Below are 23,726 nucleotides of genomic sequence, written 5' to 3'. Positions count from 1 at the left end.
GTATCCGGTATGCAATATTAAATGTACATTGATAAATAACATAATTTGCAGCATATTCAATTGTATGCTATAACACGTTACAGCCTCTGTGATAGTTTTCGTAACTTAATTACATGTGTTAGGTATTTTCTAGCGGATAAATAAGCGTTTTTACTGAATAGATAAGATCTTTAAAAAAACTGTTGTTGTTTACACCCTTATATACCTGTTCGAAATTAATGACATTATATTCATTTAAAAACTTTAATCGAAGGTCATAATTCTACTAGTAATGTTTTGCATTGGATTATTAAGATATTCTTATATAAGACACAATCAATATGTTAAAATTTATAATCGAGATTCTATTACATTAATACAGTCTTAAGTATGAATCTTAATCTTAATTATGAATGTATTCTTTCGTCTAACTCGGTAAGATATGTAACTTTTGATATTTGATTAATTACAATTTTTATTCCCCTACAAACATTACTATGGACAAGCAAATCGATTCATTAGTATCCGATTACAAATATGACTTGAAAAACTGGATAAAATTAAGCTTATATCTTAGAAATTTATCAGATTTACACAGTTTTATCATTTTCTAATAATTTCGGACATTATTCTTAACTCGTATAACAATATTCCATTTGTTAAAAGTTTTATAAAAGATAATTCTGTATTTACTTATAATTAGGTGTCAAGAATCTTATAAAAATACCTATTTATCAAGCAGAATATGTGATCCATATTTAATTACTAAAAAATATTCAAGTTAATATTGTTTAATGCCTAATCATTCCATATTTTCATATTGAATTTTGGAAAGTTTAAATATTTAGGCGAAGAAAATTCTCTCATACGGTAGACATATTTTAGTTGCTGCAAATTAGGATATTAATAATAGATAAATTCTACTATTTGATATATCGATAATAATACAATATAATTTTTGCTTCTACTATACTACATCTTTGTTTAAATGTGTGTGAAGAATATTTCTTTTACTTATTGTTAAAAACGCCGAACTATTTGTAAATCACAGTTCGTATTTATTTTACGAAACTTATTTACAGAAAAATTCAATTATCTGGTAAAATATGTTCTTTCCAGTAAAATGGAGGCAACATTAAGATAAAGAAAGTATTCCTATATTTATGATATGTATTGCTTATAATCTGCAAATTTATATACATATATACTCAAATTTATTCGTTTTATATTACGTACATTGAAATTGATCTAAAATAGAATGTAATACAGCATTTATATCATTATCATTGTTTCGAAAATCTTTCATACAAACTAATTCTTAATTCAATTATTTTCGTTCTTCGCTTAATACAAATGTATCAGATGAAAATTTATAGTTATGCTTTGGAACAGATAGTATAATTAAATAAATGCTCAATATATAATACGGTTCCTTATATATGAAAAGTTTGATAATCTATAAACGATTAATAAGAGAGGAAATCCTCTGCTTGTAAATGTATTAGTGAGCTAACAAACACAATTTAGTGGTAAACAAAATACAAATTTTGGATTCTTTTAGTTTTTTTAGAAATAAGTCGAAAATGGTTTTTAATTATACTCTATTTTATAAGGATTTTAGTCTTTAGAGGCTATATAACGTGCTTATTGTACAACATATTATCATTTTCTTTTTTTTTTTTATATATCTTATTATTAAGATTTTTATCTTTCGGCAAACATTACATATGAATTATTAGAAAATTTCACATTCTTTTATCGCTGTTTCATATATCCGTTTTAAATATTCCAAATGTTTGTAATTTACATTAGGCTTTTCAAGTAATAAATAAATATGTTGAATATGTACTGTCTCTGGGAAAGTGCAATAAAATGTAGGTAATGGTCAGTTAATACCGTTTCTTTCTTTGTAAATTCCATATATATTCTATCTTAAACTTATTGAAACTTCCATTAATACAGAAATTTCGTTGATAAAAGATTAGAATTTCACTTTAATACAAAAGTACAATAAATACAAACAAACGCACATAATAAAAATATATGGTATACCTGTTGATATTAATACCAATTATTTGAATGATCTGCTCTGTATAATATAATGTATTAAAGATAATCAAATAGAATTACTAATATTAATGTAGTATAGAGACAAGAAATTCTAAAATATTTATTTTAAAATTGAACAATTTATTATGAGCCAAACAAAATGACAATGTATGTCTCCTTCACGTAGTACAATTTATGAATCACTTATACATCATATTAAATAACTGAAAACTCGAATTTACAAATTAAAAATTAGTACTATAAATACTCTTATACTTAATTAATTAATGTCCTTATATCTAGGTGAACCAGTCAAATGTGCATTTTCTTTAACCATTACAATGTAGATAACAATATTTTTATACACACTGACTATTAATATTTTGCGAACATGATTACTTGTACCTAGTTTTATAATATATATTGCATTATACAGTCTGAAGATATTTTCTATAATTAAAAACACTATGAATTCTTTATGCACTCACATTAAGCATAGCCTTGATGTTTTAGAATCAAGAATTTTAAAACCATACTTAAAATTTTATTCTTGAATTCAGTCAAACAATTTACATTTTGCAATAGTAGGGATTATCTCGCACCCTGCTTTACTTTTTCTTCCTGCTCTTGTTGTTTCTTTAGTTGTTTCTCCCTCATTCGTTCTGCATCTCTAAAACAATGAAAACATTATTCATGTAATATAATACACAGTGTATGTAAAAAATTTGAAATTAATTATTTTGAAGTCTCTAAATGTTCTTACCATTCAAAAATCCTATTAAAACGAATCTAACGTTATCTAGCTTTTTAACGTAATTCTCAATGATAATTAAATTAAGTACAGAAAATATGTGCATATAACCTAAAATTTTATATTGCTTTGTAATTATTACATTTTGTATGTCTAAAGATTTATATCATATAATATGGCATGATGGTTTTGATAATACATTCATAAATATCAAACATATATGAGCGTACAAAAAAATTTTAATACATATTAAATACTATTACCGTGCTTTTCGCTGTTCTAATGAAAGACCCTTATTGCTGTCTTGTTCAGCTGCAGACTTTTTAACAGTCTTTTTCATATTTTTGGCTCGTGCTAACTCTCGCTGATTTCCACCTATATAAAAATTTGTAATATAATTGCGTCAATTGTGAATAAAAGTTAGTCTAAGTAGTAGAATTTAACTGTAATTTAACATGAGCAAAGATTTAAGCAATAGAAATGAAATTACATTTTAATGCCTTATATTAAGGCATAAAGTAGTAAATTATAATAAAAATATAATAGTATATTCGCGGCAAAAGCACACAATAAATAACAAATATGAGATAATATTATAACCATAAACTCGAATTAGGAATTTTCTAGAAGTGCCAGTTTGAGCAAAACCTTCCAAAACCTAAGTACTACATTGAAATGATTATGTAAATTGTACAAAATGTGTATTCCTCGGCAAGAAATTGTTAAGATAACGAAATATAGAATAAAAACTCTTACACTTCGCAAAAAAATGTAAATGTAACAGAACAATGTAAGAGGGATAAATTCTTTAGATACGAAGGATTATGATAAAGCAAAATTATACATATTTATTAGAAATTATTCCTTTTACAAGTAAATAGAAAAAATGTAAACAATCAATTATAACTCACGCTGAAATATTGTATTTTCAATCTTTAAAATACATATTCACAAATGGCAGATACAAAGTATACACTGTTCCAAGTTTCCCCTGTTCTTTTATGCCTGTTTCGTATATGTTCGTATAAACAGTAATGCAAGTTACTTACGGGTCATTCTTTCAGTTCTTGACCTCCGATAAGCAAGTACTTAAAAGTTTGGCCCGATTAAGTGACGCGAAAAAGCACGTCCGAACAGCTATATTCCCTTTACGATCGTTGACTAATTTCTAAACTAAAATAAATCTTGCGTCGTCTCGGTTGACGAATATCGATGTAAATGCCATCTATACCTTGAATTGATCTTTTCTGACATTTTAAAAGTACGAAGCAGTTATCGCCTAATACGTAAATATAGCTAATAAATGAGAATAAGATCTCAAATATACATAAATAGTGTTTTTATAAATACATAATTGGACAATAAATGTTGGACATCTTTTTCTAATTAGTTGTCAGTGGTAAACAATAAAATTTTATAACCTCTGTAATCTTACACTTTAGCTCTAGAATATATTTATATTGAAATATTAATTGTTATGAAAGAAGTTGCAGTTTTTGATCTCACTTATTTAACTCAATAATGATATTATTTGAAGTATGAAAAATATGGTTATATTTTAACATTATTTTAATAGTTAATAGCTATTATTATTAATTCTAATAAAATGCAACAGAAGCTTTTCCTTTTCAAATAAAGTGAGTTGAAAATATTGAAAATTTATTTGATAAAGCAAGATATATATATATATATATAAAAGATATAACTTGAACATTTTTCAATATTAAACTATGGACGTTGAATTTCAAATCGTTTGATAAGATTTGCCATAGAAATAAAAAAGAAACTTAAATTTTATCAATTTTGATATCTTTGCCATGGTATTAAAATGTTTGAAATACCGCATATACCTTCATTATCATAATATCAATTGTTTAGAAAACTTATATTTCAATATATTGAAGAATAATTATAGTGTATTTCTGAGTTATGATAATATAATAATATTTATTAATGTACATGTTACAATATAAATGTCAATATGTTAATATCTTAATTACAGAAATTATATAAACTATCTTTCATAATAGATATTTGGGACTAAATATCATGTTTTCATATGGAAAATGCAGAGAATTTTTGCATCCAGTATATATTATCAAATTGTTAGCTGCTACAAATATTCTGTGTAATTTTTATCCCAGTACAATACTGGATACAAAAGCATAGATATTCTTAAATATTCATAATATTAATGACAAATTTTTAATTTACTGGCAATTATCCATAATACATATCCATAATACCTATGTATTATTCTCCAACATAAAGAAGAAACTAATAACACATGAATGTATTATGAATGCAAACAAATGATGATTAAAAGATTTAGAGGTCATAGTTCTACAGTAATATATTAGTTTTTGAAGATACATGACAGTAAAATACCTAGAAGGATTTTATAAGTTTATCATAGGAACAGAGCATAAAATATTGTTATTGTAACAAGGATATGTTTACAAAATGCAGGTGTACTCTGTCAACTACTTAGTTTTACCCTTATGGTACTTAAGAATGAGAATATTTTAAAAAAAATAATTTTGCATTGTTAAAGGAATGTTGTTTTAAGCGTGTTCTTTTTTTTATTTGGTGATAGTATCAATGTTACAATAGAATAAATTGTGAAAACTGTATGAATAAAAGTCATATTTACAAGTGGTTGGTTATGTACTTTTTACTGTTATAATATTTCATATATTAAGCTTCAAACGAAGCATTCTTTGATTTCTTTATTAAGGAAGAATAGGAGCAATATCTATTTATGTTTGTTTGTGTGGATAAGAGTGTTTAGGATTAACAACAGTAGTACAATTATTCTATTGAAAACCGATTTCATCACTATATGTACCATATGAAACATTTATTTTTAAAAGAAAAGGAGGGATAACGCATGTACAGGTTAAGTCTCGCAACGTGACGTAACTCGTAAATTAATTATTCGCTGTACAAAAAAATGTTTCGAGTAAAAGCTGTACGTATTACCATGGTACTACTTTCCAGAATAACAGTATTGTAATTGTTTTGTTATTATTTGGTTTTTTTTCATCAAAATATGATGGTCACCTTCAGCATTTTAGATAGAATGCTTAACGTTTCTTCTCGAATTCGGATAAAGCATCAAACTTTACGTAAAAAAGTATTATACATGATAGAGTCTAAGATTAATCATTATCGAGATATCCTCAAATTAATCATTTTAAAAGATATAAATTGGACAACACAGAGTTCTTATTGACATCGTGAAATCAACCATCGGTTGTACATGTATATTACTCTGGCTGAGTCACGGGACATTTATTATAGGTATAGATAAATGTTATTACAAAAGAAAATCAATAATTTTTAATTGCGTGTATTATAAGGGACGCTAAGTTATATTATATTTTGAAGGTTTTTATTAAAAACCTATTTTATTAAAACTTGTGTTTAAAATTAGCAAATGTCTCGTCACTCATGGCGGGAGTCTATAGAGAGTATTTCAAGTAATCAAGATGAAACTTCAGGAGTATGCTGTACTCATCAAAACAAAGAAAAACATTTGAATAAATATGGATTCGAATATCATTAGTAGACTGCGAATATTTATATAATTTCATATTTTTATGAACATAATTAGAGAAATGGAATCTAAATAGAAATTTGTTTCGTCTATTAAGTATCATAATAAGTGCTTCACTTTAAATATTTTATTTTATGTATTTTTTCATGTTATATGCATCCTGTAGTTATTTGAAATCTTTCCCTAAAATCCATGAACATCCGCAATCTAATCATTTCTGAATTATAGGACATTTTCAAGTGTAAGTCAGTGACTGCACAAGAAAGTTTATTGCGTAAAGAAATTTTCCCGACATGTATGCACCTAATTAGTAATGTGTTCAGTGCCATATATCAACAACTATATCGAACATTGGAAGGTAATTTTCGAGATTGTGAAGAATTGATATCAGCGATATCATAATCAACTCTCAGAACCTGTCGAAGAATAGCATCCCAAGAAGGTTAGTCCGGTCACGATATGAAAAACTATGTACATGCATATAAATTACCAATTGTTTCCTTATCATATAACATTCCTAAATTGATGATATTCCACTGATAAAAACCTCTTATAATTCCGATATTAAAAACATTCAGATCCATGTTTATTAAGACATTTTTGCTTTTTTGCTCCTGAAATTTAACCTTAACCTTTTGGAACACTCTGCATATTCTAGCTTGGTCGTTGGAGCAACTAACGCTCATATATTAACACTTTGACTGCCACGTTGGTCATATATGACCGGCCACCGTTTCTCCTGTGACGCCACGGTGGTCATTGATGACCGGAGCGCTTGAACTTCTTACAATTGTAAAAATTGAATGAAAATTGACAGTTAGGGCATTTTGAATATAACCGATAAATAGAAGATACTTTGAAATAAAAAGTGCCCCATTGAACAATTGAACGTTTTTATTAGAACATCGATAAAAAAAAATGAGAACAAATCTTGCATCTAACAATGCATTGTGTTTGCATCCATATCTTTAAGGGGTAATCTACGAATATTATTATAAACACAGCTTAGAAAATAATCGTAAATGCTGCTTTATAATCGTATAATTGAAGTTAGAAGTGTGAACATACCTTACTATTACATATAGAACGAGTAAATACCGTTTACTAATATCTTCTACACGTTTCAACAATATATTCTGGACGTTTTGCTTACGACTAAATAACGAATGCGAATGGTTTGTTGAAATAAACGAAGCCTCGTTATAATATGTCGCTATCAACAGTTACCAAGGCGCCATGGTGGTCATCCGTGATCACCAATAAGATAAACGGTCCATTGGGGAAGAATGTTGTCTTACATCATCGATTTATTATTATTTTGCCATTATATGCTTTGAATAATAAAAATACTCCCGTGGCGTCCTGAACGAAACATGTGATTTCGGCGCGGCAGTTAAAATGTTGACAGTACCATATATTTTCACACTAGGTGTAATTGTTTCTGTTTAGATTTTTCGTTCCTTGCGAGAAACTCGCCCAGTGGTGAACGTGACGATCCTGCACTTACAGCGTAAATCATGTTTATCACTTATCCAACTTTCATCGTATTTACGCTTTACTTACCTATTCTGAATTAAAATGTTACAGACAGTTAGATTAATATCCGAGCAGATTTTAAAACAGACTAACCTTTTTAAGATTGGCCCAAACAACTCGAACTGTTCTGAGGAGTTGACACTATAAGCGTCGAATCCCGGAATATTCTAGAGGATTCTTGGGTTTTTTAGAATGCGTGAAAAACGCAACGTTTTGAAGGCAGTTTTCACGGGCTATCGCATCGTGCATATTTTAATTACTACACACGAAGTTAATATTCTGACAGATTCGCCAAACGATCTTTAAATGTAAATATTAATTTGTTTTTGGTTTAACAGACATCGATTCATTCAGCCAGGCTGAACTCTTTAAAGTTTGATTTAACTCAAAGACCCAGAAATGATTATTATCTCTAGATGCCCAGAGATTAAATTCACCCCTGCATACAGGGTGAGTCATAAATGCATCTTCGTACTTCGGCGATGAATGTACACACTGAAATAGGTAAAAAAGCCTTTTATGAATATACGTCTTACGTACTTTACTTTTCGAGTGATAGATAATTAAAGAAATACACACCTTGTGCTTCAACTCGCGTTACTGCACGTTTCGCGCAAATATCGCGCATTTTTCAAATACCCTCAAATCCGTTTTCCATCCCCTGTATCTTTTTTCGTGGATCGTATACATTGCTCACTTGCTTTGAATACATAATAGATTTTAAACGTTTCAAAACCAGGAACCTAATGGATTTATTTCTCATTGTAATGGATCTATCTCTCTCTCTATAGGTTTGCGGTGATGTTAAGGAATATCCTTAGTGTAAAACGGAAACTTTGAATATTTTCTTTAATCATCCATAACTGAGAAACTAACGTTCGTAGAACATACGTTAGCGCGATATTTTTTCATTTATTTCAATGTATAAACTCCGGGATTAAGAATAAATAAATGAATAATAAATTAATAACAGCGACATCGAAAGTAAATTTAATAAATAATATTTGTAACGTGATCACTTTCTCCCGGTTCTTCAATTTATCGAATTGCTAAAATGTGGCTTCTAAACGGTGTACGGTGTGCAGCTTCCGCATCTCCTTTTTCCGTGTATTCGTCGAAAGGAATTGTATCCTGCTTTCGAACTATATTCCACCGACTTAGCATATGTTTTGTTCACTTAATTGTTCATATTGTTCTTTCCTATAACTAATTGTACCTAATTAATCTGCTTAACTTTTTTAAAATAAATAACGTAATATTAATAATGATAATATTTGGATGAAATCTATGCTGAATGCACGCGGATGATGTAGACATTGGTCTTTCCTTCCATATAAATAAATCGAGTGACGTTCATTTTAGTTATTTTACAAACGAATAAAATTCCGCATTATGTTCGAGTTATTAAGATTTTACTTAGCTTATTATCAAACTGTGGATTTTTATAGGAAACTTTGAAAATGCAAATATACACAGAATATATATATAAAATATCCATAGTATAATAAATAAATTTTACAATATTTAACTGTTTTAGCGTGGTGAACTGTGTCGCGACGTTTGGTCAGGATCGTCAATTCGCAACGCGCTCGGTTCCGAATGTAGTTCGTCGCGAGTCATATCAGAGCTTCCTCTCGTAATTACTGTTTTTTTCAAATAATCGTAAACCACCTGCATAAGCGAAAAAAGGAATTTCTCGCAAATAAATGAACGAAGCGCTATCGCGCTGCGTGACACAATCCGACACGGATTCTTTTAAAAAACCCTGGCACTAAAACGGTTAATGGATAAAACAATTTTCTACGTAAGTCCTATCTTTTTAATTCTATTCGTAAACGCGTATGGACTTGCGTAAATATTCGTAGTTTACCTATTACATTAGAAATCACAGATATGTTCAATTAAAGTGTAATTCATACTACGTCACACCTACATTAGCTCAATTATAATATTTTATACTTTACACGATTCATCGTACCTAGCTATCTTAAAAGTGAAATTGAGATATCTATTTCTCTCTTATCTTAACGTCGTTTTAGCGTTAAATATCATACGCGCCATATTTTGCCATTTAAATATCGTACTGCCACAATTTAAACAAATTTCCAGATTTTTCAAGTGTAGTACAGTTATGAAGTTTGGCTCTCGTGGCAAACTATTGTAATATTCACATAAAGCATAATTCATGTTCACGATAAAAAGGAAAAGAGGAGAACACGTGGAGGACTTGTGTAGGACGTTTGATCGCGAGATTTATTAAATGTTACTGCTTGTTGTTGAAATCGTCGAATATATTTAAAATAATAAATTAGTATACAGGCTATATTCGCCAAGACGCTCGTACAATGTATAAATCGTAAAATAGGATCGTTAATGACTCGTTAATCAGATTGCTGATCATTCGTTGATAACTGGTTGATAACTGATCGACAACTGACCGTAATTCTTCCTTGCGATCGCGTCCGCTTATTTACACTGGTCGGTGGAGAGTCGGAAAATTCAAATTCGTCTTTGTTCGATGGTTGCACGTAGCGGCGACATTGTTTTACTTGGAATTTATTTATTCTTACATTATATGTATCCTAACGATCTTGATACTCCGAGGCAAAACAACAACATGATTCGAATTGTCCTCATGTGCCGCTATCTAAAAGCCTAAAACAAATAACACGCACGGAGAATTATTATATTACTTAACTTTTTGCATGGTACCCCATTGGGGGTAGCCACCCACATGATAATCAAACAGATAAAAAATTCTACCAAATTGGACAAATTGTGAATTTGAAATTTTAAATAAAAAAAAAAAAAAACTTTTTGCATATTTATGAATTCACTAACTTGTGTTTCCACTGTAACTCGTAGAAGCAGATTTTCCTGCCTCTTGTCCTACAGCCAGTAATTATACTTTTTCGAAGAGCTTAATACCAGTAGATGTATCGTTTCAAACAATTTTATATTCATATGGAAGCGAGACCCAAAACTGGCAACTTTCTGTTGTTTCACTATGTGTGAAAATAAATTAACATTTCACGAAAAAACGTAACAAACATGTAATAATTTTTAATGTTACCTAACTAGTTACTTACTCGTAAAATTATTTTAAATTATTTATGAATATCGCGATATGCAATGCTTGGAATGTTTCAAATGTAAGCTACCCGATTGTAATTTGAGCTACAGTTTTATTTTATTGATTTCGATATCTGTATTTAAAAACACGTAACATTTGCTCAAGAGTCACGACATAGTAAGCAAGCTTCATGAGAACGGCTACTTATGCTCACGCATTGACAATGAAAAATTATTCTTCCGTTCGGGTAAAATGTATAGTCTGCATAGAAATGGAAGCAAAATATTAGCCAGCACTCATATGCTGTTTAGCTTTAAAAGCTTTTAATCCGATTCTACTAATCGTATTTTATCATGTAATTCTTTTACAGCATATATTGTTTTATAATTAACTTCCATCGGCTGTTTTGTTATTTTTGAAGAACATCATATCACTAGAATTTCTATTTTATTCTTATTTAGACTTTTAAATGACATTGTAATCTGTTTACTAATATTTACTATTTCTTCGTATTAACTTTGTAAATATATATAGTATGACGTTTATCGTATAAAATTAGCCGTACATACTGAGCACAAGCAAGTTCATATAAACAAATTTTCACACAAATGAAATAACATCTAATATAATAAACCATTACATAAACTTAACTAATATAGGGATACAAATAATTCTCGATGAAAATTGCGAGACGAATATAATTCGTCTATACGATGTGTAACTTTTCCAGCATAAAAGAATGCACAGGAAACTTTAACTTTTTCGCTTTTGTACACTTTATTTTCATTTAAAGACACCATAAATTGGCATAGATCAGAAAATGCAATTTCATTTTGCATTGTAAAAATGTGAAGATTGTTTCAACATAATAACAGAAGTTATTACTCCTGATTAAATCGTGTAAATTAATTTAAATTAATCCATCTTTATTGTTTATTTAATTCAACGGCGTATCGTCGTACTAATTTACTAGAATTTACTACTAATAAATTGGCTCCAAATATATTAAATTTACGTACTAATAAATTGGCTCCAAATATATTAAATTTCGTATCATCGAGTAGTACTTCATACGGCTATGAAAACTTGACACATATTTTGGAAATGAAATGTAGAATTTGATTAAAAAAAAAAAAAAAGAAGAAAAAAGACGCTTCATTGGAAAATAAAGATACGTGCCAGTGCTGAATACGTTTTGTAGCCACTGTGCATTGGATATTAATTAGTTCTTCGTTTAATAACATTACGGAGAAACATGTTGGAATTTATTTTTATTTATTTTTCTCTAAACGTCTTTTAATGGCCCATCTGAAAATTGTGAAATTTATATATTCCGATGTTAGCAACACATTATTCTTTTCTATTTTGTATTGTCTTAGAAATACAGGAAATAATAATATACATTAATTCACTATTATTTTATATAAATATTATAATATATATAATGTATTATATACAAACAATAATTAATTATTATTAATATCATCTCTGCTATTATCAATATTTTCATCGTGTTTGTACAACAATCATAGTAAAAGAAAAAAGTCAAACAAGACGTAAAAGTGAGAGAGAAGACGAGAAAGAAGAATGACGTAGGAGGAGTGGAAAAGCAATGTGGTTTATAGAGTTCCACAAAGAGTGAGGAGCAAAGAGAAACGCAGAGGAGAGGAAACGGGCTATTGCGCCATCAGGAAGTGGCTCACCACTTACACGAGTGTAGTTAACCATACTCCAACATAGAGGTTTGTTCTCGTTCTACGACAGGCGGACAAACTTAACGCATTGAAATAAAGATAGAGTATAGATAGTGGTCAAGAGTGATGCGATGAGAAGGACAGCGAATCATAGGAATAGTAATTTTACTCTGCATACACTGTCACCCATAAGCATCCGAACACTTTGGTCCATTTGTAACAACAGTATTTGAATTTGATCAAAGTGCACAAATTAACGATGAAATAATAATTAGAAAACAGCACTTGGTATTTGTTTTATGGAATCAGCAGGTTATTAGTTTAAATTGCCTGTTAAAAGACGTGCGTACATATATGTACAATGCTATGCATATACTTGGTATTCGAATATCATTATTTCGATATCAGAAATCTATATCGATTTAGAAATTTGACTTATAATTCAGAAATTAAAGAGTCTGAACAGAGGGAGCTTGCCAAATACATGATAAGATATATCGACAAGTTTTGGCAGCTATACACGAGTTACAAAGTTTCATGATTGTATCGTTGGCCTTTAAAAATTGATTTAATCCTGTAATAATATTTTATCGTGCGCAGCTACGAGATCATAATAGACAAATATCCAGGTACTTTAAACTATGTGTAATTCCTCAAATGTTATTTTCTGAAACTTGGATAAGTAGTATGAATTTGCTTTCGTATGCTTTTGTATCAGAATGTCTTCTAATATCTATGTAGTCTGGTGTATCAAAGACATCTTCTTTCATTATTTCAGTAGATGTGCTTCCTTCCTTCTCGCAAGTTCTCGATTTCTATAATACCTGGACCATTTATTCGCGCGCGAACGCCCAACTTGCATATTTGTTTGTTTTTCGTCAATAATTTACTTATTTACTTGTATCATTTACCTAATTTACTTGTAATTCCCAATGGAACAACAAAAATGATAAAAACATAAAATATTTTATAAAACAGTGGAAATTTCTTAATTGAAATTAAAATATCGAAGCCAATTTACTCTATCGATAACAAATTAGCTTCTTTCGTCGATGGAACAATAATTGAGAATAATACTAAATATAGAGTAAATATATTACATACCTAATGTAATATTTAGGTCAATCGTATTGATAACTGTTATAATATTTATAAGACATGTGAAACATGTAATTTTGATCTTGTTTTACTACTGACTAAGAAAATTTAATTCATTTAATTATTAAATGTTTAATGTATTTTTCAATAATGAATGGATAATGTATTTGCGTAAAATATGTGATACAATTCATTATATTTATAACTTCTCCGATTACTGAAAAATTATAATATGCCATTTAAATGTATCGTACATACATATGCATACATATATGCACTTGTTGCGTAGATAAGGCATGTAAACAGAATAAGCTTTTTAATAACTATATTCATTAAATATTCTTTATCATGGGAGGAAAGCAAATTTAAACACTTATTGTCTATCCGATTGTAATTTATTGTAATTTAAGTAACATAACATATATGTTATATAATATATAACAGTATATCATATTTAAAAATATCAATGATATAGATAATTAATAAAACGTAAATAAATATAACACTGTACGAATAAACAGTATTACCTACTTTATAACTTTTACGTTTATTATTTTCATAACGAAAAACGTTTCTTAGACAAATATCTTCAACTTATTTGTATCTGTTTTAAACAGATGCCGATGAATTAGTAATCAAATTTTATTCATCATTTATATTCTTATTGTCAGATTTCCTTATTTATTCGTCTATTAACTACAAATAAACCGTTATCACAAATCTTTATAAAAATGATCAACGTGCATATTATTTAAGATTGGGCACGTGTATAGCTTAGCACGATACTGTTTAAAATCCATTCACAGAATGAACGTACCGCCTTGTATTCTGTTCATGTACTCACTCAGTAGTGTCATGGAGGTAACATGGCCGAAGAGACGCGCCTAGTTCGCGTTGAAGAAAGACTAAAGATTAAAATCGGTACGAAAGTTTGTTAAAAACATCGTTTACTAAGAATGTGAAACTCCAACGAATTCTATCATGTGTTGATATTACAAGGATATTGTTATTTGAAGAAGTTCGAGGTGCTATTATACGCGTGCTACTTGTTTGGGACCCGTTTGTCACCCAGCTCGACTTCTTCGATTATTCGATTTTACTATTTCAATGAAAAATATAATATTATAAGTCATTTGATCATTTCATGTATGAACTTGACAAATCTGTTGTACAATCATATAGTAGTGGTATCTCTGCTAAACTTTAATGATCAACACACGTAAGCGTACATTTTCGACTCCCACGCACCGTTGTCCCTGTGCGAATATATGCTTCTAGTTAGTTAACACTGAAAAGAATTGATTATACTTATTGATATCATAGAAGATCACTTTTGAATATAAAAATATTAATCAAATTCGTCATACATGATCAGCAATTATAAATTTCCTCCTTTTATTATTTCTATCCTAAATATATCAAGAATTATTGTTGTTTTGCTTATGACATAGTTTTTATACACGTTAGTATGACAGTATAAATTTAAGAAAACAAAATATAGCGTTTTATTCGCTAAATCCATTATGTCTTGGAACGAAATAACTTGACTTTACTATGCAAAAATGATATTCTTTTTGAGTAGGCCAAATATAAATATTTCCTTAGTATCTTTTCAATTTATTATTAATTACTTATGTATCTTTTCTAATTTTATGCATTTCTTGATATACGATTATTTTTATTAATTATTATAATACATTACTTACAAGTTGGACTTTTTTTTATTAATATACAATAAGATGTATGAATTTTGTAATGATATATTGCTAAATAAGCTTAATATCATTAATTACTTAAGTTAATCAGATCTATAAATCTATTTTATAAATTTTGTTCTTATTATTTGTTAATTGTTAAAAATCTACTAATCAATTGTTATTAATATCTAATTATTTAAATATTTCAACGCTGATTATTAAAAAAATTAATTTAACAAGATTCTTGTCAATTAATTTTGTAAGAACATAATTTCTTAGATATTGCAGTATAGTTTATATTTTTTTGTTTTTATGGAAATAGAAAAATTCCGTTTACTTTGTAAGTGAGAAATTAGTTATTAAAGAAATAACTGAGAAATTGTTTATTACAAAGTATTTGGTCAATTATATTTAGGTGAGGTGAAAAATTTACAAAGCAGAAGCCATGGATCTCCTGGTGCAAGGGACGTGTATTGTGTATTATCTCTCGATCAAGAAGAAATATTTAGAACAACAACAATGGAAAGAACTCTCAAGTAAATTTTACTTGCTTCTTTCTTAGAAATTGATGTATATATATATGTGTATATATATATATATACACATATGTCCTATTGAATTTTTCAGCAAGTAGCTAATTTAAGCATTTCTGTTTTAATATAGTCCATTTTTTGGAGAAGAATTTCAATTTGAAGTACCTAGAAAATTTCGTTATCTTGGCATTTATGTTTATGATCGTGATAGACATTTAAAGCAAGATAAAATTTTGGGTAAGGTAGCAATAAAAAGAGAAGATTTAGCAACGTATCATAATAAGGAACATTGGTTTCCCTTGAGACTAGTTGATGCTGATTCTGAAGTGCAAGGTAAAGCACATTTGGAACTTGCCCTTCAACCTCAAATTGGATACGCTCAACCTAAACTTACAGTAAGGTAATTCAGTTCATTAAATAGTTATAAAACAAATATTATTAAATGCTGTTACATTGAGTATATAATTGCTAGGTGTGTGCGTACGTGCGTGTGTGTATGTGTATGTATGTTTGTATGTGTATTTATATAAAATTCTGTTTCATAGATAATAATGTTTGGAATAGAATAAGTCACTCTATAATTATATATCAAGATGAAATTTCTAATGACAATAACCATAATTGTTTCTTATAGGATAATAGAATGTAGTGAATTAACTGTTAAAAATAGTGGTTGTGATCCATTTGCAACTGTTACGGTTAACTATAGTAATGGTAAACAAGTATTAAAACGCACAAAAATTAAAAAAAAAACGATATCTCCATACTTTAATGAAACATTTGTTTTTGAGGTAAAATTAACTAATTTAGAAATATCTATTTATTTTACCATCATTTAATTATATTTCAGCTGTACAAAATTGTGTGCCATTTGAATAATTATTTATGTCTTAAATTTTATTTATAGCCAGAAATAACAGAATCCAAAGAGAAGGATATTTCTCATTATCCTCTTGAACGTGGAGAAGTGGGTGAGGTTGTCGTAGGTTTATGGCATGCATCTTCTGGTATGGGAGAGCAACCAGCTTTTCTTGGTGAAGTTAGAGTTACTTTAAAAGGATTACAAAAGCAGCCAACTAATACAACAACTGCATGGTAATTTCTATATTTATTTTCAGATAAATGATTTTTATTGCTAGCTTTTTTAAATTTCTTCAGTTAAAAAATTTTATAAAATTTTACAAAATTTTATAACAATAAATTATCATTATTATGTCATCATCTTTAGATATTTTCGTTATTAACAGGTACTTCTTACAACCGCGACAAGTAAAACATCGCCCAAATAAAATTTCGAACAGTTCTACATCACCTGGTGCAGTTCCAGGCTTGGGATCTCTGCGGTTAAAAATACATTATACAGCAGACCATGTTTTTCAATCAGCGATGTATGATATATTAAGGAATTTGCTGTTACAAAGTGTCAATATTCAACCAATAACATCGTCCGCTGTTTATATTTTGGGAGAAATTGTGGCAAGTAAAATGGAAGCTGCTCAACCATTGGTTAGGGTATTGGTACACTATGGACAATTGGTTTCTGTAATGAGAGCTTTAGCTAGTCATGAAATTTCTAAATTAACGTAAGTATATCAGTTATACACAGTCTTAATTTTAATAGTTTATATATTATATTCATATTTTACTATATAATATTCTATAATTTACTATATATATTATATAATTCATAAAAGTCATTATTATATAATATATATATGAAGTGTCCATTGTAGCAGTTGTTTTGATTTTTCAAACACTACAGATAACTACGGATAAAAAGATATGAACAGAAATTAGTGAGCTTTTTTTTGATCAGTAATAAAGGACAATGTTAAAACATTCTTACTTTGATAAAAAATTAAAGACCAATTCGAAAATCGGATAAAGTTGCTTATGTTAAGTGTAATAACGTATAATATCTATACCACTGGGTGGCTTGAATTTTTTATTTGAGAAATAGTATTTTAACAATTTTTGTGCAGTGTATTTTGTTATTGATATAATGCTAATTAATTTTAGTTCATAACATTTTTTTGTTAGATTATTGAACGTATCTGGAGAAGCTATTAAGATGTACCTTGCGTATTTATATACAGAATGTTCCAAAACATGGATATAACATCAATATACTAGCATGAAAAATATATGTCCAATATTACCTCGTTCTCAAGTTACATTTGTGTTTTTGCTATGCCAGTTACCTACTTTCGTAGAAATTATTCAAAGTGAGTACCTTTGGCTCAAATAAGGCTCTATACTTGTTACCTACACATCTTACTCTTACATCCTACACATCTTACACAACTCTTTACCTGTTCAGAATTGACAAGTACTGTTTGGATTTGCTGAAAACTGTCTTCAATATGGTGTCAGAGTATCTTAATATTGTCCATTGGTTCGTTATAAGCAGAAGGTAACTTACAAATAAAACTGGCTGTAACTCGGAAACATTATATTGAACATATGTTTCATTTCTTTTCTATTTTTGTATATCGAATTTATCACTAAATTTATTTTTGTACCCGCATGTTTCGAAGCATTCTGTAATAATGTCATATACATCCGATAGAAATACCATATATATTATTCATATACATAATGTAATTTATGATTTTTATTAAAGTGACCCAACAACAATATTTCGTGGTAATACGTTAGTAAGTAAAATGATGGATGAAGGTATGAGATTAGCAGGTCTTCACTATTTACATAGTACACTTAGACCAGCTATGGAACAAGTATTCTTAGAAAAAAAGACATGCGAAATAGATCCAACAAGAGTAAAGGATGCAAATACAATTCAAACCAATTTAGCGAATTTAAAGGTATATAAAATACAAATTTAATTTTCCTTATCATTTTATTATTGTATTAAACAATATGAACAACGTTAGACTTTATTTTTTTATAATTTAATAGGAATATGTTGAGAGGGTATTTACTGCTATTACAACATCTGGTGTACGATGTCCACCATTAATGTGCGAAATGTTCTGGTGTTTAAGAGAACTTGCAGCGACACATTTCCCAAAAAATAAGGAAGTAAGATATTCAGTCATCAGTGGATTTATTTTTTTACGATTTTTTGCACCTGCAATATTGGGTCCAAGATTATTTGATATTACTACTGAACAAATTGTAAGACTGTCATTGAAAAAAAAAAAGAAAAGCAACAATATTGATTTATAGTGAAATTAAGATATATTATTATTTATTCTAGGATTCTCAAACTAATAGAACGTTAACATTAATTTCTAAAACAATTCAGAGTCTAGGAAACTTAGTAAGTTGTAGAGGTGGAGCTGGTAGCGTTTGTAAAGAAGAATATATGGAATGCGTGTATAGGTACATTAGGAATAAATGTATTTCGGAATTTAGTTTATAAATAAATAGATTTTTATTATTTAAATATTACTTTTTCAGAGAATTTTACACAGAAAGACATATACAAGCAGTTAAGCAATTTTTAGAATTAATATCAACTAGTAGCAACAGTGGTATTGCAAAACAACGAACAAGCACTCAGCAAGAACAACCGATCGTATTGAAAGAAGGGTATGTCTAATGATTTTTTATATTAGCATATTGTATTAATATACTTTATTTATATTACATCTATTACTTTTATTCTTTCTTATCATATACTTGAAAAATGAATATTTTAAGCTCGATGCAGACGAGCGAATTTTGTTACACAAGCATTTCTTGGACGTTTTATTAATACACTAAATTATACAAGAAAGCGCAGACGAGTGGGCAGACCCAAATGACGGCAAATGAAAATTAATTATCTTGATCCTTTTTTGTGTTGCTAAAACATTTACGAGTATTGTGACATTCAGGCGAGCGGGTAATAGCCGCGAAGAGCTACATATTTGCGCAGTATTTAAGCGAATAAATCCGCTTGTCCGCATCGGGCAAATACTTAAAAATAACTATAATAATTATGATAAAAATTAAAAATTTATAAATGCATCGTCCATATATTACTTCCTTATCTATTTGTTAAATATTAATTTTAACAAGGCAAGTTAAATAACAATATTCTTTTGTTCACATAAATATAATTATTGCTAATAAAAAGCATTTATAATAGAATATATTTTCTCTTCATGCATACTGCTGATTGTAAGAAGAGGTTTGTAATAGTACCTTATCTTTGGTCTGAAATTTTCGCATAGTATAAATTTGTCACTATTGTTGCTTAATTACAGAGTAATGATTAAGAGGGCACAAGGTAGAAAACGATTTGGTCGGAAAAATTTTAAACAAAGATACTTTAGGCTTACTACACAGGATCTAACCTATTCAAAAACGAAAGGTGAATGAATACATTGATCTTTGAAAATATTGTATCTTTGAAGAATTAACCTTATTATTTTGAGCTCTATCAAATTATGTTTGATAACGCATTTCACAGGTAAAGAACCTTTATGTAAAATACCACTTGAAGAAATATTAGCTGTTGAAAAACTTCAAGAAGATTCTTTTAAGATGAAAAACATGTTTCAAATTATTCAATCACAAAGGGCATTATATGTTCAAGCAGGAAATTGCGTAGAAGAAAAAGAATGGATTGATATTTTAACAAAAATTTGTCGTACAAACAGCAATCGATTAGAAAAATATCATCCAAGTGCATATATTAATGGTCATTGGCTTTGGTACGTTATTTAATATAATTTGAATCAATATACCTTTCGATCATTAATAAATATTGCTTATAGTTGTAAAGCAGTAGCAGAAACTGCTCTAGGATGCAGCGAAGTATCACCAGGAATGGAAGCTGGATTGCGTATGGTTCTAGATCCAGATAGAGATTTGCAGCGAATACATTCTTTAATATTTACGAATATGCCGCGACTTGAAACTTTAATGAATGCGTGTGAATGTCAAGCTGTTTATGGGGCTAATGACATGTGTATTTTACCAGGAGGTGGGTCTCCTATAGAAGATGTGCCCTCTTGTTTTAAAACTTTAACTGCATTAAGAGAAGCTGCATATGCTTTACAGCACGAGCATAGAGCCTACTTTAGAAGATTGGCGCGCGATACTAAATATGGAAGCAAGTAAGTTTATTAAAATAATATATTCTTTGATATTAGAACAATAGTACACATTAGACAGTTAATGTGACATTTTCTAATTTCCATTTCACTATGATAATTGAACTGTATTATTTGTGTATCTAATATATAGTATGATATATTTAAAAAATTATTGTAACTGTAGGCAAGCTCCAATTGGTGATGATAATTACCTTCATTTAGCTGCTAGAGCTGGATTTGAAAGTCAATTAACAAAACGTGCTTATGAAATAGACAGTTTAAATCAACACTATGTAGAAACAGATCACTGCTATGACAGCGGATTTTCCAGACGAATAGAGGATCAACGATCATACGATGAAACATTTAGAAAACGTCTAGATTCTGGCTCGATACATCGTAGGTATGAGAACGAAAATAATTTAGTACGACGATATGAAAGCACTACTGATACTATTAGAAGTATCCAAAATGATCTCAACACATTTGATCATAGTTTAAATAATACATTTAGGACAGATAATTCTGAAAAAAATGTAAATTTAGAAAACAATAGAATTTTAGATAGTTCCAGTTTTTTAGCAACAGATGGAATTACTATTTCTAATACATTATCAAGAAAGTTTAATAGCTATGACCATACCAAAATATTAAAGGAATGCACAATAACAAAGTTCAAAGGTGACAAACCTGATATATCTTGTAATTCTTTGAATGAGCATACTAATTAATTCATTTAAATTTTGAAGATGAAAACATGTTCCTATAAAGTTTTCTAAGATATTGTCTCATATGTTCATGTTATATTAAAGGCACACTGTAGTCTTTAAATTCATTAAAATCATACAAGATTATATTTCTTGCAGTAGTATACAGTATATGGAGTTTAAGTGTATATAACAGTAATCTTTGAGCTGTTAAATTTTGGAACAGAAAAATATTTTAAACTTTCAATACTTTGAAAAGATTGAAACATTTAAATGAAATGAAAAATCGTATCGTTTAGAAAGTTATTTCTTATATATTAAGTCAAAATATAAATATTTCATAATTATTTAAAATTATTTACAAAAATAGCTTTAAGCACAATCGATATGGCACGAAATATTTGTTAGACAGTAACATAAGAAGAAATAAGATTTTGTACTATGCATTGCTTGTTGAAAGGTTAAATGAAGTTTAAGTGTTTACTATTGTTCCAATATGTTGGGTGAGTCATTGTTAGATTTTAAGTTCTTGTTTTGTTTTAATGACATGATAAAATGATCTAAAACAGAAATTATTCATATCTAAAAGTTATTTTTATATAACTGTTCAGAACCAATATATCAATATCAATGACCAATTTAAATTAGTTCAAGATCTCCTAAACTAAAGATAAAGTCTTCATTCTAAATATAATATGTATATAACTATCAAGATTGTAAATTAATTTTAAAAAATTTGTATTATCTATTTCTTCTTCAATTTAAATCTTCTATTCAAGATTTTAATTTAATTCTCAGATCCTTGAATCTCACTTCACTTATACTCTTTCACCTTTATATCTTTCTGTTACTAGAAGTACCTCACAGTACAGACCAAAACTTATTGAAATTCTTGCTCAAAATCAGTGCGAATAAAAATAATCACAGAGTACTGTTGAAAATTTTAAACATTAATCATGTGTTTTTGAAAAAAATATTCTGGTCAGCATTGCAATTTTATGAAGAGTCAAAAGATCTGTTGCTTGTTGTGTAGTTTAACATGGTATGTCGCCTGAATATGTTTTGTTTATGTTCTCGAGAATTTACATTTATATACACTCTATTTACATTTTAAAACTAAGTGAATTTTCCGCTAAGCTAGAAAAATCTCGTGGCATTTTCCATTAATTCGTTAAAAAAAAAAAAGGGAAAAATGAGAATCTCCTCCAAAAACACCAAAGTCAAGTTCTCACCAAATCACGTCTTTATTATTGATTTCAAATCTTTTACATCCTTTTAAAGTACAAACCAAAATGCCAGCTCTTACTAGTACTTTATCTTGCAGTAAACGTGTGATCCAATAATTTCTTCTCAATCAATCCTCTAGAAAAGGGTTAAGTATTCCAGTGCAGCTTATTTGGATTGCAGTAGACGTACATGTAAACAAGACAAGATATGTTCCATCCTTAATGATAAATACATTAGTAATTAGTACAAAAAATACATTTATGACATATAGTTCAATTATATATTAGTTTCAAATATCGTATATAAGCGCAATTTTACACACATGTAATATTGCTGAATTTTGAAGTTTAATTTACATAAGAATAACATCGAGTTTCCATCATATGACAGAATTTCGACAATTTCTAATCTGCATTATATTAAATTGTATTAGACAAAAGACTTTCTTAATTCAAATTTTATCTATTATATCATGTTTAAATATTTCGAAGTTACTAACAGTTTCGTTTGCAACAACATTTTATTCTGTGATAAGGAGAGTTTTAACATATTGTTGGTTCAATATCGTAATTTAATATCAATAAAATGTCAAATAATTGTATTAAGTGGGCCAGCTTTTCTCTAGCGTAAATAAGTAAGATAGAAAACAATTACATAGTTAATTTTTTGGAATATATTCTTCTTTCAATGGTGCAATTTCTTGTTTCTTATTAAAATCGTTTTGTTTCCAAACTATTAATTTAGGTTACTTTTATCGTAAATTAATCCTGAATAT

At 28.5% G+C, this 23,726-nt stretch overlaps 2 protein-coding genes and 1 long non-coding RNA gene across 8 annotated transcripts; 2 read left to right on the top strand and 1 right to left on the bottom strand.

The window, feature by feature from the left end:
* Positions 1-2,148: 2,148 nt before the first annotated feature.
* Positions 2,149-3,975, bottom strand: LOC117242690 (putative SERF-like protein). The gene is made up of 3 exons (XM_033509584.1): positions 3,829-3,975; positions 3,043-3,154; positions 2,149-2,698 (listed from the first exon to the last, which is right to left on the bottom strand). Exons 1-3 carry the CDS (start codon positions 3,833-3,835, stop codon positions 2,620-2,622), a joined length of 198 nt encoding a protein of 65 aa, XP_033365475.1. The 5' UTR covers positions 3,836-3,975; the 3' UTR covers positions 2,149-2,619.
* Positions 3,976-4,073: 98 nt separating this feature from the next.
* LOC117242697 lies at positions 4,074-5,437 on the top strand. Its single transcript, XR_004495321.1, has 2 exons — positions 4,074-4,178; positions 4,782-5,437. It is a non-coding gene; the product is annotated as an uncharacterized LOC117242697 (long non-coding RNA).
* Positions 5,438-14,555: 9,118 nt separating this feature from the next.
* Positions 14,556-23,547, top strand: LOC117242656 (GTPase-activating protein). Of its 6 annotated transcripts, none has more exons than XM_033509514.1 (16): positions 14,556-14,660; positions 15,852-15,972; positions 16,100-16,206; positions 16,279-16,369; positions 16,604-16,760; positions 16,877-17,064; positions 17,217-17,552; positions 18,593-18,794; positions 18,889-19,107; positions 19,190-19,314; positions 19,393-19,524; positions 20,066-20,107; positions 20,184-20,290; positions 20,390-20,633; positions 20,697-21,038; positions 21,202-23,547. In XM_033509514.1, exons 1-16 carry the CDS (start codon positions 14,606-14,608, stop codon positions 21,746-21,748), a joined length of 3,015 nt encoding a protein of 1,004 aa, XP_033365405.1. In that variant the 5' UTR covers positions 14,556-14,605; the 3' UTR covers positions 21,749-23,547. The 6 variants fall into 6 exon arrangements, with proteins under 6 accessions (XP_033365405.1, XP_033365407.1, XP_033365406.1 ...); XM_033509516.1 differs by having other exon boundaries at positions 16,100-16,369; positions 20,697-20,905; positions 20,983-21,038; positions 21,202-21,282; XM_033509515.1 differs by having other exon boundaries at positions 16,100-16,369; positions 18,889-19,011.
* The last annotated feature ends 179 nt before the right edge of the window (positions 23,548-23,726 follow it).

Source organism: Bombus vosnesenskii, unplaced genomic scaffold (genome assembly GCF_011952255.1).
Source record: "Bombus vosnesenskii isolate JDL3184/JDL3185 unplaced genomic scaffold, Bvos_JDL3184-5_v1.1 scf7180000016275, whole genome shotgun sequence".
In the NCBI taxonomy this organism is placed as follows: Eukaryota; Metazoa; Arthropoda; class Insecta; order Hymenoptera; family Apidae; genus Bombus; species Bombus vosnesenskii.
This window is presented reverse-complemented; position numbering and strand designations above follow the sequence as displayed.